Genomic DNA, 17,156 nt, shown 5'->3' on the forward strand with positions numbered 1-17,156 from the left:
AGAAATATCCCCAATACTTATGCCAATAAATTTGCACTAAATCCACTTTTGAAAGTGAAAACAATTCAATATGATCCCATAATTAATCGCGCAGACAACCCGGTACACTATAAATCACATATGGATAATAATCAAACAACACATAGCGGTCAAAACCAACACACATATTTTATTTATTTAATAATTTTCATAATTGCACAATTAAATAATTTAAAAAAAAAATACACGAGTCGTTATAGTCATGGTATTTTATTATTTTTACAACACATGTACTCTTTTTCCTTCACTAGGTTTTTTCCCATTGGGTTTTTCCTCGTAAGATTTTAATGAGGCATGTTGTTGGCGCGAGTCATCCAAGGGGGAGTGTTATATACATTAAGTGTATGACTCCTGGACTTTCATCTTTCTATCATTATTATACAAACCCAGGGCCGGTTTTGGACATGTGTAGCAGGTGCACTTGCACAGGGCCCAAGATTTTGGGCAAAATTTAGGGGCCCCAAATTTTTACTACTGCCTTTTATCTTTTACTATACTGATGACAAATATAAATCGTCTTATACGTATGTCTTTTGTTCCAAACAAAAATAATTCTTTTTTATTAATCAGACTACCCTACTTTAAATATAGAGGTGTATGAGAATATTGAATTGACTATCAGTTAATCATTATTTTATTTAAACACTCATCACTTCTCAAAACAAAGCCGTGTATGCCTCTTCTTATTCCATCTCTCCCCAGAAACTAGTAAAGGCAGTTAAACCACTTAACCACACACATATTTTATTCTATCTACGCAAAACTTTTAATCGGCAAGTTTCTTTTCATTAGTGACTCATCTCTTTCTTCTCCATCAAAGATTGCAGGCTCCGGTGTTTATCTAATGGGTGTAGAAATTATCTGAATTTTATTTTTTTTCAAAGCCTCCAAACAGGTTACATCTATCCATACTCTCTTCTTAATCTTTATTTTGGATCATTTTCTATTTTATATACAAAAATTGTAATTTATGAGGGCCTCATTTTTAGAATAGCGCAGGGTCTTATAAAAGTTCTAGACGACCCTGTACAAACCTTTGGCCTTTCACTTAGGAATGTCAATGGATCGGAAATCCGGTCCGATCCGGTCCGATCCGAAGGCTAATAGAGCTGATATGAATCACTTAAAAAAAATTCGATCCGAAAAAAATCCGATCCGATAAGAAACAGATATGGATTTATGCCGATCCGATCCAGATAATTTAATATATATCATATATATATATCATATATATATGTATTATAATAAATTATATATAAAATATATAAAATATTTATCTTATATTTTGTTAGCAATGTTGAAAATTGTGTAGTTCAAAAGACTTATTAGTTATTTCATTAGGATCTCTCGCTTGTATTATTTCCTATATTGTGAAGAACATAGATCTTCTGTATAGTGTATACTATGTTGTTCCAGTTTAAATGTCCTAATCTACAGAATTAATACTAAGTATTTATTGGCTATCATCTGAAGGGTATTTATCTTAGCAAATCCTATAAAACTTCATTGCATATCATATATACCTGTTGCAAGTCCTTCAAATGGTAAAATCACCCCCTAACACGAAGAATAACAGAGTAGAGACATATACATTCAACTACCAAAACGCAAAAACAACGTATATTAGTCGCTACTCCTGAAAGATTTGTGAAAAATATTAGGTGTAATGTAAAAATTTGTGTTTATATTTCATTTTTTAATATATAAACGGATCAGAGTTCCGATCCGTGATCCGGTGATCCTAATGGATCTGGATATGGATCGGGTTATAAAAAATCCTACAAAAATCCGATCAGAATCTGAATCCGAATTTGAATCTGGTAAAATTAAATGAATCAGAACATGGATCAAGGTCGATCCGATTTAAATCTCATTCATTGACGGCCCTACTTTCACTTACTTGTAACTTACATATGCTTATATAGATGAACAAAAGGATGGTGATCTCCTTTCCATTATTATATAGTTTTTCTCAAGTTCTATCTTTATACCTTTATATTATATATATAACAGTAAAAATATGTATGGGACGGAGGAGGTTGGAGTACCTGTTTAGGTATCAGCCATACTACTCTTTAATTTCGCCTCTCAGTACCACCACATACCACTGTTTGAACCAAACTAACTCTTAATAATAGAAATGAAGACAGTACAATAACAAATTTAGAATGAATCCAAGTATATTGATTTCTCTAGTTGGTTAGTCGCTAAGAAATTACAGAATTCCCCTACTTTCAAATAACTGTAGAAACTACTTCTTTGTAACTTGAAAATTATGTACTAATTTGTGTCAAAAGCGTGGCACTGTAACTACAATTTGCTCCTGGAAATCATTGGCGTTAAAACTTGTTGGGTATATATGATTTTAACAAATTATATTTCTGTAAGTTGATTGAGGTGTTTCCAGCAGATTGTAATAACCAGGGATTTGTATCTGTTGTTATTCTCAAGAACACCTGGATGCATACTCTGTATTCAGTGTAGTAGCCTATCATTCAAATATTCCTGAATCTGCAAAATTCATCTCTTACAAAATTTTAAAGTTTTGAATTATGTAATAAATATCAGTTCTAATTTGGCTGTGAAGCCTTTGTTTCAAAACCAAGCTAGATTGCAAGACATTAACTACTCCTTTCAGTTGGCTCTTCTCTTAGGATATACATCTTTGCCTCCTATCTGACTGCAGAGAGCTCGTAATCATTCCATCATTAATTTTTCACCGAGTAATCCTACCTGCTGCATTTTTACCTTATAATCTAGGGGGCTGGAGAACTATACATGTACTAGATCATGTTAGCGTAGCGATTTCCTTATTGTAATTGTATTTTATTTAAGATGCTGATAAAATTGTGAGAAGCAAAACCAGGTGTGACATGAAATGCATTAACTTAGCAAAAGCAAAAAATGAATCTTATTACTTCTATTACTTTGAACTTTTGGTTAGTGCTTTGGTGACTACATGAGATATAATTCCTATAGGACAAAAGAGTAAGCAAAGGGAAATTGAATGCCGTGTCTCGACCTTGTTCTCCAGTCCATCATGATAAACCTGCCTGATAGGATGAGAAAATGTCAAACGTTAGAACTTGGCAAGTCTCCCACCACAAAGCTACACATGGATGAGGGAGAGAAACAAACCTTGCAGCAAACAGATCTACAGCTAACAGATGAATCCATGCAGAAGCTAGTGTCATCTCACTCGAGAACATCTTAGCTATTCCAGATAACTGTAACAACATAATTTGGTTCATTAAATTCATTTAACAACAAAGCGTTTCTACAAATGGAAAAACCACATTTTTTTCCCACAAGCTACTCAAACATACCTCAGGAAGCCAGTATTGGCTCGCAAACATCAGCCTCATTGTATCAGGGGTCCATGAGAGGTAAAGTAGGTAACCATACAAAAGACCAAGCGTAACATACGGTATGCCACTTTCGATAGACTTCTTGGTCTGATTGTTGGAGCAAGTAAACATGCATATCAGTCGTTTTTCTCAATTTTCAGAAAATAAAAAACTTTAGTTTCAGATTGGGCCTAATTACTATTTGCATGTCAATAAAAGCTGTCACCGCATTTGGTGATAGAAGCATACCAGCTCAGATTTTGGCGCTACAACCATAAGAGTGTAGTATGGAAGAACAGCTGCAGTTCCCAGGGTGAAAGCACCACTTGCAATTTGAGGATTCGTGAACCCTGCAAGCAACATAAAAGAGCAGTTAGATCATGAACACTTGACAATTGTATATGAAAGGATAAGAACAAATTCAAAGAGAAAAGATACCAAGTATAACAACTTAGGATATGCATAGCAAATTAAAATTTACTATCAAATTATTTCTGGAAAATGAACTTACATGAAGCATACACTCCACAGCTTTTTCTATTACGAGCAAATTTGTGAATGGTTGGTCCGGGGATTGCCCTTGATCCGCCTTTGAAACTCCATTCAGTTCTACTCTTCGTCTTTATGCTTGGTGGATGTCGACTAAAAGGGTCAGTTTTGAAACTTTTAAGAGCACATGTTGTTAACTGGTCCTTTCTAAAACAGGCTTCTAATAATCTGTTAGTCAGTCTTAGGTCGTCATTCTACAGTTTTAAAGCAGAAACATGAAGGTTATTAGCATCCTTATTCCAGGGTCACCTGTGAAACAAGAACTTAACTATAGACAAAAAAATCTGAGGGATACATAAGGATCGCTATTTAAGCAATCGCTTTAAAGGTAAAATTCAGCATATTTTTGTACTATATAGGATTGGATAGATCAAAGTCCAAACACCTTGAGTAAATATATATGTCCAATAAAGCAAATCAACTGGGGTAAACTGATTCAGATTAAAATCATTTTAGAGTTCAAATTTCAAAATTCTTTTTTGAACCCCAGAGTTTCAATTTACAAAGTAGTCGATATCATACAAATTCCAGTAGACTTGACCCTTAAAACTTCAATCGACAAACTGACACCAACATATCATCAATAGGCTAAAACCAGAACTGTAATAAAAAGATTAAAATCATCACACTCCACTATTATTGATGATCCAACTGTTTAAATGACTTGTATTATTCCTCCAGTTAATTTGTAACTTTGAAACTACTGATTTGTAGTACTGCTGACTGTGATGATCTGTATACAGTTTTTCGAAATTTTCGCATAAAAGTTTGGGTTTTTGCCACCCTGTACAAAAATATATATCATGCAAACACTTTCTTGATGAACACAAATAGAAACATAATATCCAACTAGGATCCAAGAGAGCAATATGAACATAGATAGAAAGGTAAATACTAAAGTACTTAATAATTCTACTTAGTATTCAATTTTTTTAAATATGACTTGAATTCACCTTCACAAGATTTAATCAAGTAGACAAACGAAGAAAGAAAAATAGCTACAAACTAAAACGCAATTAGAATAGAAACTATATGAACACAGGACACTTACCTTAACAAAGAGAGAAGAACTGCAAAGGCATGAAAAGGAAGCCATCAATTGTCAAATGTTAAATAAGTGAACAAAGATTGCAATAATAAATAAGTTGAATGACAACGTTCTTTTCACTCGGTTACAGAATATGTATACATTTATAGCTCGGGTTGAAATGATAATAGTTTATGTTTCTAAATTAACTTGATAATTATTCTTGGGTATAATCGTTTAAAAGGAACGAAAAATGAAGTTTCATGCCCATATATGCATTCACAGATCAAAACGATATGTCATGTCATTGTTCAAATATTTATATAGGGTGACTTGTTTCGTGACATGGTATCGCGCGGGAGACTCAGATTCGACTTTCTTTTATATTTAATATTTTTATAAATTTATTGTGACACGGAAGATAAATTAATATTTCAAAAAAGAGAATACGATTAAATAGCTCAAGTGCCTAAGAGTCAGTCGTCCGTCCCAAATTCTGAGTTTGATCATCGCTCACCCAAAAAATTTATGAGAACAAATACTTATTTATAATATATTCATATATGATATATCATCGGATATAGAAGGAACACAGAAGTGTAGTGGAAGAATTGAGGAGTACAGACCATAAGATTCAAAGTGTGAAAGAGCTGGGGTGGCCATGTTCATTGCCTCCTTGCCAACTGGCCATTTCCTAAATATTAACATCAAAACTTTTTTAAAATAGCAATACTAAAGTTTAGTTGTAATCTATTATCTATCAAAATTATTTATTTGTGATAGGATTTAAGAATTAGGTATGGAGTACTTGACAACTGAATGTTGACTATGGTGATGGCTCTGTGACTTGTGTTGGTTGTTTACTCTTCGTTTGTGCCCCTTACGTTACAGTTTTCATTATAAACCATTTTAATATATAGATTTAATGAATTTATACTCCACCAATTCTGGATCGTTTGTTACGAGGTGACCCGCATCAAGTTAAAATAACCTAACACTTAATATATTAAAATACTACTTTATACACTCTGAATAATTTCTATTTCGGTGCACAATTTCTGTGGAATTTAATTCATACCGGTATAACAAGAAAACATGATATTTCACTTGTCTGGTTCTGGTTGCCAAATTTTCGATTTTAAATCGCCTAACTTTTCAAGTAAAAAGTACGGCAGTGACAAATCTACCTACTATTTAGGCTATGTTTCGGGAATCAGCTTGATTTCTCAAAAATATCTTATAAATCAGTAAAAAATATTTAATTAATTCGTTATATATCAATAAATTATTCGATATTTCAAATTTGCTCAATAAATCATAAATTAATACTTTAATCAATTAGATCTGATTTCCAAAGCACTGCTTGTATTTGGATGGTATAGATTCAAATTGATTGATATTAGTTTGAATCTATGAAAGAAATAGCAGTTACCGGTTTATCGAATGTTAATCAAGTTCAAATAAAATTAGTAAACCTTTTATCAAGATTGTCTTCATCTAATCTAATTGTGCTAGTGGGAAAAAAAGGTTGTTTGGTTGTCTAATGTTTCCCACTTTCAACTTTCAAAACGTGCGCTAGTGTTAAATGACTTGTAGCTAGGGGTGTATACGGATCGGGTTGGACGGGTTGGGAGAATTTAGCAACCCAACCCAATTAATTCGGGTTTTCAAAATTTCAACACAACCCAAACCGTTTAAATTTGTAACCCAAACCAATTTGTATACTTCGGTTTGGTTTGGTTTGGATCGGTTTATAAATATACAAAATTAATATAAAAAATTATAATAAAACATAAGGTTTTAAAGTTTAAAACACTTGAAAATAGTTCAAAACAATATTACAATCCTCCATATTGAATAGTCTTAAACATCTAATTTTCGACATCAAAATTACTAATAATATTACTTACACTTTATATATTGGAATGAATCATAAATGCAAAAAATATAACACTAATCAAACATCTATTGTTGTTACGAAATGAACTATGAACACGGAGATTATAAGTTACATTTAGAGTTAGAGATATATGGATCTATGTAAATGGCATAAACATAATTTTGGATTAACTTATTAGCATGTACATATATATTTTAATCGGGTTGGGTTGGATTGGTTTAAAATTATCGAAAACCATATCCAACCCAATTAAATCGGGTTGACATTTTTTCAACCCAACTATATATCGGGTTGAAAAAAATCGGTTTGGTTCGGCCGAAATAGGACCGGTTCGGTTTGCATTGGTCGGGTTGGCCAAACCGTGTACATCCCTACTTGTAGCTCAGCGTGTAATTAGCTTGCTTGATTACACATAACGAGTCGACCACAATTATTTCAACTTTACAGCACAAGACGAATAGATTTAACCATTCAATTATCTGGAAGATTCATCTTACTATTTTTTAACAGAACGGGTAAAATGGCATCATGTACACCCCTAACCAATGAACTTCAGTTTCTTCTGAAGCTAATCTTAGAATTTTACAACTGTTTCAATGATGTATTAGCAGCAACAAAGGCAATCCTGCATTGTTGATTTGTTTCTATACACAGAATTTTAGATTTATAAAGAAGCAAGAGGGGTTACTAAGGAATACCACAGCAGCTAATAATTTCTTCCAATATCCGAATAATTTATGAGACCTCAAAGTTTAGGATCATCAATCGGTAGGTACGCTTTTAGTATGATCATCAAGCCACGAGATTATATCACCCAAAACACGAAGTATCATCTCATCTGGTTCGCCTTCCAGAAGGGAGTGATAAGCCTCATCGTAAAGATTAAGTTTCTTGTCTGAACTTCTAGCCTTCTCGTACAAAGCCTTGCTCACGGATGGATCAGTCACTACATCAGCTTTCCCATGTAGTATGATTAACGGAAGTGAGACCTGTACAAGATATGGGCTCTATTAGAAACTTATAAATTTTGTATTTGGTTTGCTTCTACAAAATTTCTTGCACTAGATTTAAGACCTGTGTTTTTCAGCATATAAAAAAGCTTGGCAACCACCCTAGTACTTATTTTTGCCAACCATCATCCGAAGGTTCATATGGTGTTAAGAAAACTGTAAAATGCCAACACATAACCAAACTCTTTGACGAATTTGACACCATGAAACTGGTAGTTTACTAAACAGTTTTAGAGCAGGGAGCATTCTACAAGAACCCTTGCATATTTGTATTCACTATTTTCACAAGGAGGTAGATTAGGATACTAGGAGTGATATACATGGGATGAAGAACCAAAAAATTGTGTAATTTAAGACTTAATGGACAAAAGAGAAGTAACCATAATACAAAGAGCTACGTATCAAGTGATGCCTATGTCATATTCAAGAATTATTAATCAAGGTAATGGCATACTTCTTGAAGTTCATTTTCTATCTCTTGGGTCGTCCGTAGTAACTCCAAAGCAGTACCTAGACGTGGCTTATCCTTGTAAGCAATGACATTATAGGTTGCCTGCATTAAGCCATATGATCGAATATTTGAAACAGTCAGATGCCGGTATGGGAAAACAAAATATAATGCTGACAGACTATAGGAAGATAATGACCAGAGGTATTTTCTTTTTGTCTCGGAATGCCATTGCAGTAAAATCATTCATTGGAACAAGCTTCTGCTTTGGAAGAACTTTTGCTACACCAATTAAAACTTGGGTCAACAACCATGATGGAGCCATGTCATCTGCAATCTACAATTGTCGCAAACAATTTAATATATAACTCAAATGAGAATGCCACCAGAAGAGTTAAGGGTAGTACCTTACACATTGGTGCGACAAGAATAGCACCAGTCCATGAATCAGGCTGCTTCAGGTGCACCTTCAGTGCAACTGCTCCACCCATAGATTGCCCAAATAAAAAGCTTGGAAGAGTACGGAACTCTGGGTATTCTACAACAAAAAAGACCATCCAACTAATCCTACTTCAATATTTTTTTTAAGAATACTACACAGATTGCACGTGTATATATTAATATAACCTTGCAGTGAAACCTTGATAAATTAATAACCAAGGACACATTAATATTTTCGATATACTTTCTTGGTCCCAACACAATAGAGCTAATGTATAACTTATCTTGATAATTAGTATTATTTATCTATAAGAAACAAAAAATCCGGTTCCGAGGTATTTAATCTATAGAGGTTTAACTAGACTTGTCAATTAGTTCGTGTCGCATACTTTCGTGTCGTGTACCTTTTCGTGTCGTATACTCAAAGGCCAAACACAAATCCGTCCCATTTATGATCCGTGTACTTTCATGTTCGTGTACCTCCGTTTTTGTGTCGTATCGTATTTCGTGTAAAATTAAATATTAATAATAATATAAATAAATAAATGTAAGTATTGAATTTTTATTGAAAAAATTTACAAAATTATATGGAATATATACATTTAAATCATTTATACTCACAACATTATAAAGCTATGCATTGTTTTCAAAGTATTTATTACAAATATACATATTTATGTTTACATTTATTTAGTATAAATATACATATTTATAAAAAATATTAATATTTAATTATAAATATATTTATTTCGTGTATCTTGTGTCGTGTTGTGTACCCAAAGGGTAAACACAAAACCGACAAAACATCCCGGTCAATATTTTTTCGTGTCGTGTACTCAAAATACAGATACAAATACTAAATTTTCATGTCATATTCGTGTCGTGTGAAAAATTGTCGGGTCTAAGTTTAACTGGCAGAACCGTGATTAATTGAAATATAATAAATCAAGATCTTCAATATATTTTTGCGGTTCCAAAATAACAAAGACACTAAGACAGCGCATTTTAAACCTTGATAAATTAATAAAATTTGTCATGACTCATTCCTAAGGTCATTTATTCGTAGAGATTTAACTGTGTAGCTATTGCAATAAGTCAATAACTAACAGCAAAGGTACAATAACACTACAGTAGCTTATTCAAGCGAGAGGTAAGGTTAATGTTGGGCTTGCTGAGCAGGCCAAACTCCACATTCGTATGATATTGTCCGTTTTGGGCCGAGCCCGCACGGGTTTGTTTTTGGGTCACTCCCAAAAGGCCTCATTCTAGTGGAGTTATCTCGCTGCTTATATTCTAGCAAATTGCCCCTCCCACAAACGATGTAAGACAACTCCTAACAATCTCGCCCTTCACACATCGGGCCCGACACCTGTCGATTCTACCTCCTTCAGTGTGACCAGGCTCCCCCTCGACCCATACTGAAAGTCCATCTGGCTATTTGCTCCCCCTAAGCCCATACTGGAAGGCCCGTCTCCCCCTAAGCCCATACTAGAAGGCCCGTCTGCCTTTTCCTTGAGCCCATTCTGGGGCAAGCCCGTCTGCCTCTTCCTAGGTCACTTCAGGGGCCTATCAGAGATTGTTATGGACTGTTTATAACCTGAAGCTCTGATACCACTTGTTGGGCTTGCTGAGCAGACCTTACTCCACAATAGTATGATATTGTCCGTTTTGGCCCGATCCCTCACGGGTTTGTTTTTGGGCACCTCCCAAAATGCCTCATACTAATTGGAGTTATCTGGCTGCTTATATTCTAGCGAACTCCCCTCCCACAAACATGTGGGACAACTCCTAACAATTCCCCCCTTCACACATCGGGCCCGACACCTGTCGATTCTGCCTCCTTCAGTGTGACCAGGCTCCCCCTCGACCCATACTGAAAGTCCATCTGGCTATCTGCTTCCCCTAGGCCCATATTGGAAGGCCCGTCTGCATTTTTCCTTAAGCCCATTCTGGGGCAAACCCATCTGTCTCTTCCTAGGTCCATTCTGGAAGCCCATAGAGATTGTTAAGGACCGTTATAACTAGAAGCTCTGATACCACTTGTTGGGCTTGCTGAGCAGGCCTAACTCCACATTAGTATGATATTGTCCGTTTTGGCCCGAGCCCGCACGGATTTGGTTTTGGGCACATCCCAAAAGGCCTCATACTAATTGAAGTTATCTGGCTGCTTATATTCTAGCAAACTGCCCCTCCCACAAACGATGTGGGACAACTCCTAACAATCTCCCCCTTTCACACATCGGGCCCGACACCTGTCGATTCTGCCTCCTTCAGTGTGACTAGGCTCCCCCTCGACCCATACTGAAAGTCCATCTGACTATCTGCTCCCCCTAGGCCCATATTGGAAGGCCCGTCTGCCGTTTTCCTTGAGCCCATTCTGGGGCAAGCACATCTACCTCTTCCTAGGTCCATTCTGGAAGCCCATAGAGATTGTTATGGACCGTTATAACCTGAAACTCTGATACCACTTGTTAGGCTTGCTGAGCAGGCCTAACTCCACATTAATATGATATTGTCCGTTTTGGGTCAAGCCCGCACGGATTTGGTTTTGGGCACATCCCAAAAGGCCTCATACTAATTGGAGTTATCTGGCTGCTTATATTCTAGCAAACTGCCCCTCCCACAAACGATGTGGGACAACTCCAAGCTTGCTGAGCAGGCCTAACTCCACATTAGTATGATATTGCCCGCTTTGGGCCGAGCCCGTACGGGTTTGTTTTTGGGTCACTCCCAATAGGCCTCATACTAATTGGAGTTATCTGACTGCTTATATTCTAGCAAACTGCCCCTCCCACAAACGATGTGGGACAACTCCTAACAATCTCCCCCTTCACACATCGGGCCCGACACCTGTCGATTCTGCCTCCTTCAGTGTGACCAGGCTCCCCCTCGACCCATACTGAAAGTCCATCTGGCTATCTACTCCCCCTAGGACCATATTGGAAGGCCCGTCTGCCTTTTTCCTTGAGCCCATTCTGGGGCAAGCCCATCTGGCTCTTCCTAGGTCCATTCTGGAAGCCCATAGAGATTGTTATGGACCGTTATAACCTGAAGCTCTGATATCATTTGTTGGGCTTGCTGAGCAGGCCTAACTCCACATTAGTATGATATTGTCCGTTTTGGGTCGAGCCCGCACGGATTTGGTTTTGGGCACATCCGAAAAGGCCTCATACTAATTGGAGTTATCTGGCTGCTTATATTCTAGCAAACTGTCCCTCCCTCCCACAAACAATGTGGGACAACTCCAAGCTTGCTGAGGAGGCCTAACTCCACATTAGTATGATATTGCCCGCTTTGGGCCGAGCCCGCACGGGTTTGTTATTGGGTTACTCCCAAAAGGCCTCATACTAATTGGAGTTATCTGACTGCTTATATTCTAGCAAACTGCCCCTCCCACAAACGATGTGGGACAACTCCTAACAATCTCCCCCTTCACACATCGGGCCCGACACCTGTCGATTCTGCCTCCTTCAGTGTGACCAGGCTCCCCCTCGACCCAAATTGAAAGTCCATCTGGCTATCTGCTCCCCTTAGGCCCATATTAGAAGGCCCGTCTGCCTTTTTCCTTGAGCCCACTATGGGGAAAGCCCATCTGGCTCTTCCTAGGTCCATTCTGGAAGCCCATAGAGATTGTTATGGACCGTTATAACCTGAAGCTCTAATACCACTTGTTGGGCTTGTTGAGCAGGCCTAACTCCACATTAGTATGATATTATCCGCTTTGGGCCGAGCCCGCACGGGTTTGTTTTTGGGTACCTCCCAAAAGGCCTCATACTAATTGGAGTTATCTGGCTGCTTATATTCTAGCAAACTGCCCCTCCCACAAACGATGTGGGACAACACCTAACAATTTCCCCCTTCACACATCGGGTCCGACACCTGTCGATTCTGCCTCCTTCAGTGTGACCAGGCTCTCCCTGACCCATACTGAAAGTCCATAGGCCCGTCTGCCTTTTCCATGAACCACACTGAAAGTCCATATGCACGTCTGCCTTTTCCATGAGCCCATTCTGGGGCAAGCTCATCTGCCTCTTCCTAGGTCACTTCAGTAGCCAATCTGAGATTATTATGGACTGTTTATAACCTGAAGATCTGATACCAATTGTTGGGCTTGCTGAGCAGGCCTAACTTCAATTAGTATGATATTGTCCGCTTTGGGCCGAGCCCGCACGAGTTTGTTTTTGGGTCACTCCCAAAATGCCTCATTTGAGTGGAGTTATCTCGCTGCTTATATTCTAGCAAACTGCCCCTCCCACAAACGATGTGGGACAACTCCTAACAGTTAATTCATTCACCCTTTATGTAGTATAACTATTAAAGATGTGCTATTTTGCATCATCTGCTAAACAAAACATAATACTCTTCATCTACATGACCTTTTTTTTACAAGAGAGGAGTGCTCTGTGCAACCCAGAAAAATCCTTTATGTAGTATAGCTATTAAAGATGTGCTATTTTGCATCATCTGCTAAACAAAACATAATACTCTTCATCTACATAACCTTTTTTTTACAAGAGAGGAGTGCTCTGTGCAACCAAGAAAAATTAATCTATTTAAATATGAGCACAGACAACTGCTCACAGGGAGAGGGGAAGAATTTAAAAAGCATGAAATCAGTTTAAGCTCTGGATATGGTTAGCGATTAACTACACGTTTCTTAGAAAGTATACAAAACTGCAAAGGGTAATAGTGGCGTTCATGCAAGAAAATTAGCAAGGTGACCTGTACCTTTAACTTTTGAGTAATGCTCAATAACATCATCAACTAGCTTGTGAAAACTTGGTATATAGCCATGAAGACCTTCTGAAAGACCGAATCCTGCATAATCCATGGCAAAAACTCCATACCCAGATGAAGCCAACTTTCTAGCAATCCCTGAGCAATATCTTATATAGATAAGTTTCTTGGTCCAGAATTCATTATCTGTTAATCTAGTACTTATAGTTATACTGAGCTACATGCCTTCAACAAAAAAAGTACAAGTGTCTCCGTAACCATGGCAAAAACAAACCAATGCTTTGGGAGGACTTGTCTCTGGAAGCCAGCTTTTAGAGAAAATCTCCAAGCCTCTAGAGTTCAACTCATATGACTGCATCAAAGAATTCATCATTTCAAAAATTTGGGTATAAAAGGTTTGTGAAACATACAAAAAGGCCATAACTTTATTACGGGACACCAATTTTCTGTACCCAGTGGTGGCAAGCAATAAAAATGACAGATTCTAGTGGGCAGTAAATAAAAATTCAACTACACGATGAAATATGGAAACTTACGGTTAACACTGTAACACTTTCTTTCCCATTGTAAAGCATAAGAAGAGAAGTAGAGCAGTAAAATATGATTTTTCGATACCCTTGTTAAAGAAAAGGCATCTTTATAGTTGAGATGAATTTTTACCAATCATTATAAATATATATATATATATATATTAGGTATGTGCTCTGTGAAAGTACACTAGAGGCTGCAAAATAATTAGGGGAAAAAACATTCTAAGAAAGAAGAAAAAAGGTATTCACTACTCGACAGTTTCAGTTTTTAATCTCTTTCTATTAATAGTTCAAAGGCTTAATTCTAGATATGACAATATGCAAGGAATGATGTTTAAATCTACTTGCGGAAAGATAGTAATGAGATGCAATGACTTGAATGGATATCCATCTCTGCAAAAATGAGTTGGAAAATCTTAGTGTAATCTGTAGATGTTATAACCAAGTCCTTTGTACCTCTTTCATCTTCACACCATCATAAGGAATCTGTAACAAAAATGAAAGAAGACCCTTTTATGAAAACAGTTGACAGGTATTTTAAACTTGGGAAAAGAACAACAAATGATAGGGTAAACACCCAAGATTGAGCATATCATCATGACCTTCAATTTCAACTAATTTAGTGATGCAGGAAAGAACACAAATTAAGACGAGTGAGGATTACAAATTAAAAAATAAAGTGATGTATGTGATGTGTGATGAATAAGATATTAGTATTAACTAGAGTGACAAGTGACAATTATAGCTGTGCGCAAACACAACAAACAAAAATTCTGTACAAACAAATGCCTACTATCTGAGATCAGCTGAGCTGTTTGAATAAAAACAACACAGGGATACAAGTCCATAGTTTAAAACAAGCATGTCTGTACATAGCTAAAAACATGTGAAGTTGGTATTGGATTGTCACTGAGTAATTCTTAAAACAAGATAATCCGAACTTGAATAACTTGATCAGTGAGTCAAAATGAGAATTTTAAGTTGAACATTGGAAACAGCACTAACCAAACTATATAAATAAAACAGTTTTCTTGTATAGAATTGCTCTGTGGCATCATAAATTGATGTACAGTAAGTGAGAACAGTAAAAAACCGCACTATAACAAAAATTGCAGCAGAACCATACTTCAAAGTCATGAGTCATGACAACACAATACAAGTTTTTAAAATCACAGGAGAAAAATGCTTATACAATATTGGAAAAAATGAAAAATACTATAGCAAATTAAATTAAGAAAGGGTGCTTTTAGGATTTGAACCACAACATTATGCAGCAAAATCTTTTACAAACCATCTCAGCTACTCAAATTTCAATCAAAATTCACTGCATTTCTTAATAACATTGAGAGGCGGACGACACCCACCCCCTCTGGTTCTGCCACCGGCAAAATTCCCAGATTCAAGAACTTCACAGTTCACTCCATTATTATTTATACAATGCAGAACATAACAAACCAATAGCAAAACTTGGGAAGCACAATTAGAACACTCAACATAAAAAAGAAGAAGTAAAAACACTCTAAAATTGAAAGGAGTAAATAAAACTCAGACCTTATCTAGCAACAAACAAAAAGATTCAAACTTTATATAGCAACAAACAAAAAGATTCAATCTTTACAACACTTGAATCACATAATTAAAAAGATCAAAACTTGAATAAAGAAACATACTTTAAACAAGCAATGATCAATGGAAAGTTGAGTTTGCTTAAAAGCCTCACGAGCACTACGCCTAGCAGAAACATTGTCCATGTCAGCATCCAACAGCTTCTGAACTTGATCATTAATTTCAAGGAACTTCACTTTCTTCCCCATTGTTGTTTTGCTGCTTCTAATTTGTTAATCAAAACCTAGGTAGCCCCCAAAAGAATCTAGTATTAAATTTGTGTTTGAGTACTAGAGAACAGGATTTGTTTTAAGTACTTTTTGATTCGGTTATGACTTAAGGTTAGGTTAGATTTTACAGATACATTAATTGAGAAGCTCTGAGAGTTTGGTAGTTTGATGATGTCCTGATACGGCAAGTCAATGATTAAAATAATCAAAATTACATTTTCGAAATCGGAGGGCCGACTTGTTTAGGGACCGTTTGAGATCTTTTATTAAAAAGTATGATTTAAAGTTGAAAAGTGTAATAAAAGTTACTAGTATATAATTCATGCGATATACAGTCATTTTTATAAATATATCTATTATTATTATTATTATATAAAAGATGAAATATTAAAAATTTTGGTACGGTACCTGTTTTTTTTACACGTTAAATTTACCGAATTAGCCTTATTTTACTTAAAAGTTTGATTAAACTTGGTAATCGAATTATAATAGAAAAAGAAATAAAAATCATTTTCAATTATAACACGTTACTTTTTTTATTGCTCTCAATTAAAACAACTTCTTTTAAATATCACGAACAAGTTTATTTAATAAAATAGAATAATAATATTATAACCACTAATAACTAATAAATTATCTTTTTCACCTTCTTAATTGTTTATTTTATTTAAATATTATTTTACTAATGACTTTGTTAATCTCCTTTACTTTAACAATCCATAAATTCTTCATTGATTTACAAGAAAAACTTAACATCGTCATTTTTATTCCTCGAGAACAACAATCTCATCTCATCTTAAAACAATGCAAAAGTCAAAAGTATTTGCACATCTCACCGATAGTTGTCGCAGATATATTTTGTACGGGTCCACAGTAAAAATATTTATTTTATATAATTTTTACTATTAATGTAAAGAAAAATATACTTAACGTAAGTATTATCTTACAATTCAATTACATAAATAAGATAAAAAAATATTTGATTTTTGAAGTCGAATTATTTATCTATCTATATTATTATATTAAATACAAAAATTTACGGTTCTTTCTTCAATTACATAATTGCCCTTTCTTAAAAAAATTAATATTTTACTCAATTGCCCTTAATTAATATCTAACCAATTACCTTGATAAGTAAAATACATTGCCATTTTTATTTTCATCAACTAAAACAACTGTTTCTCTGCAAATAGATTAGACAATTCCTTTTAATCTTTACCTTTTTTAAGTAATACATGTTGCCTTTTTTATTTTCTCCAAATAAAATAAATCTTCCTCTCAAAATATTATGGA

General features: G+C 35.5%; 2 protein-coding genes across 2 annotated transcripts; both read right to left on the minus strand.

The window, feature by feature from the left end:
• Positions 1–2,927: 2,927 nt before the first annotated feature.
• LOC141723480 (protein ABA DEFICIENT 4, chloroplastic-like) lies at positions 2,928–5,244 on the minus strand. Its single transcript, XM_074525299.1, has 6 exons — positions 4,987–5,244; positions 3,898–4,129; positions 3,636–3,736; positions 3,366–3,494; positions 3,178–3,266; positions 2,928–3,092 (listed from the first exon to the last, which is right to left on the minus strand). Exons 1-6 carry the CDS (start codon positions 5,029–5,031, stop codon positions 2,963–2,965), a joined length of 726 nt encoding a protein of 241 aa, XP_074381400.1. The 5' UTR covers positions 5,032–5,244; the 3' UTR covers positions 2,928–2,962.
• Positions 5,245–7,401: 2,157 nt separating this feature from the next.
• On the minus strand, positions 7,402–16,033 carry LOC141723481 (caffeoylshikimate esterase-like). Its single transcript, XM_074525300.1, has 8 exons — positions 15,699–16,033; positions 14,485–14,514; positions 13,724–13,850; positions 13,490–13,636; positions 8,728–8,858; positions 8,520–8,657; positions 8,327–8,425; positions 7,402–7,851 (listed from the first exon to the last, which is right to left on the minus strand). Exons 1-8 carry the CDS (start codon positions 15,840–15,842, stop codon positions 7,624–7,626), a joined length of 1,044 nt encoding a protein of 347 aa, XP_074381401.1. The 5' UTR covers positions 15,843–16,033; the 3' UTR covers positions 7,402–7,623.
• Between the last annotated feature and the right edge of the window lie 1,123 nt (positions 16,034–17,156).

This window comes from Apium graveolens, chromosome 5 (assembly GCF_009905375.1).
Source record: "Apium graveolens cultivar Ventura chromosome 5, ASM990537v1, whole genome shotgun sequence".
Lineage (NCBI taxonomy): Eukaryota > Viridiplantae > Streptophyta > Magnoliopsida > Apiales > Apiaceae > Apium > Apium graveolens.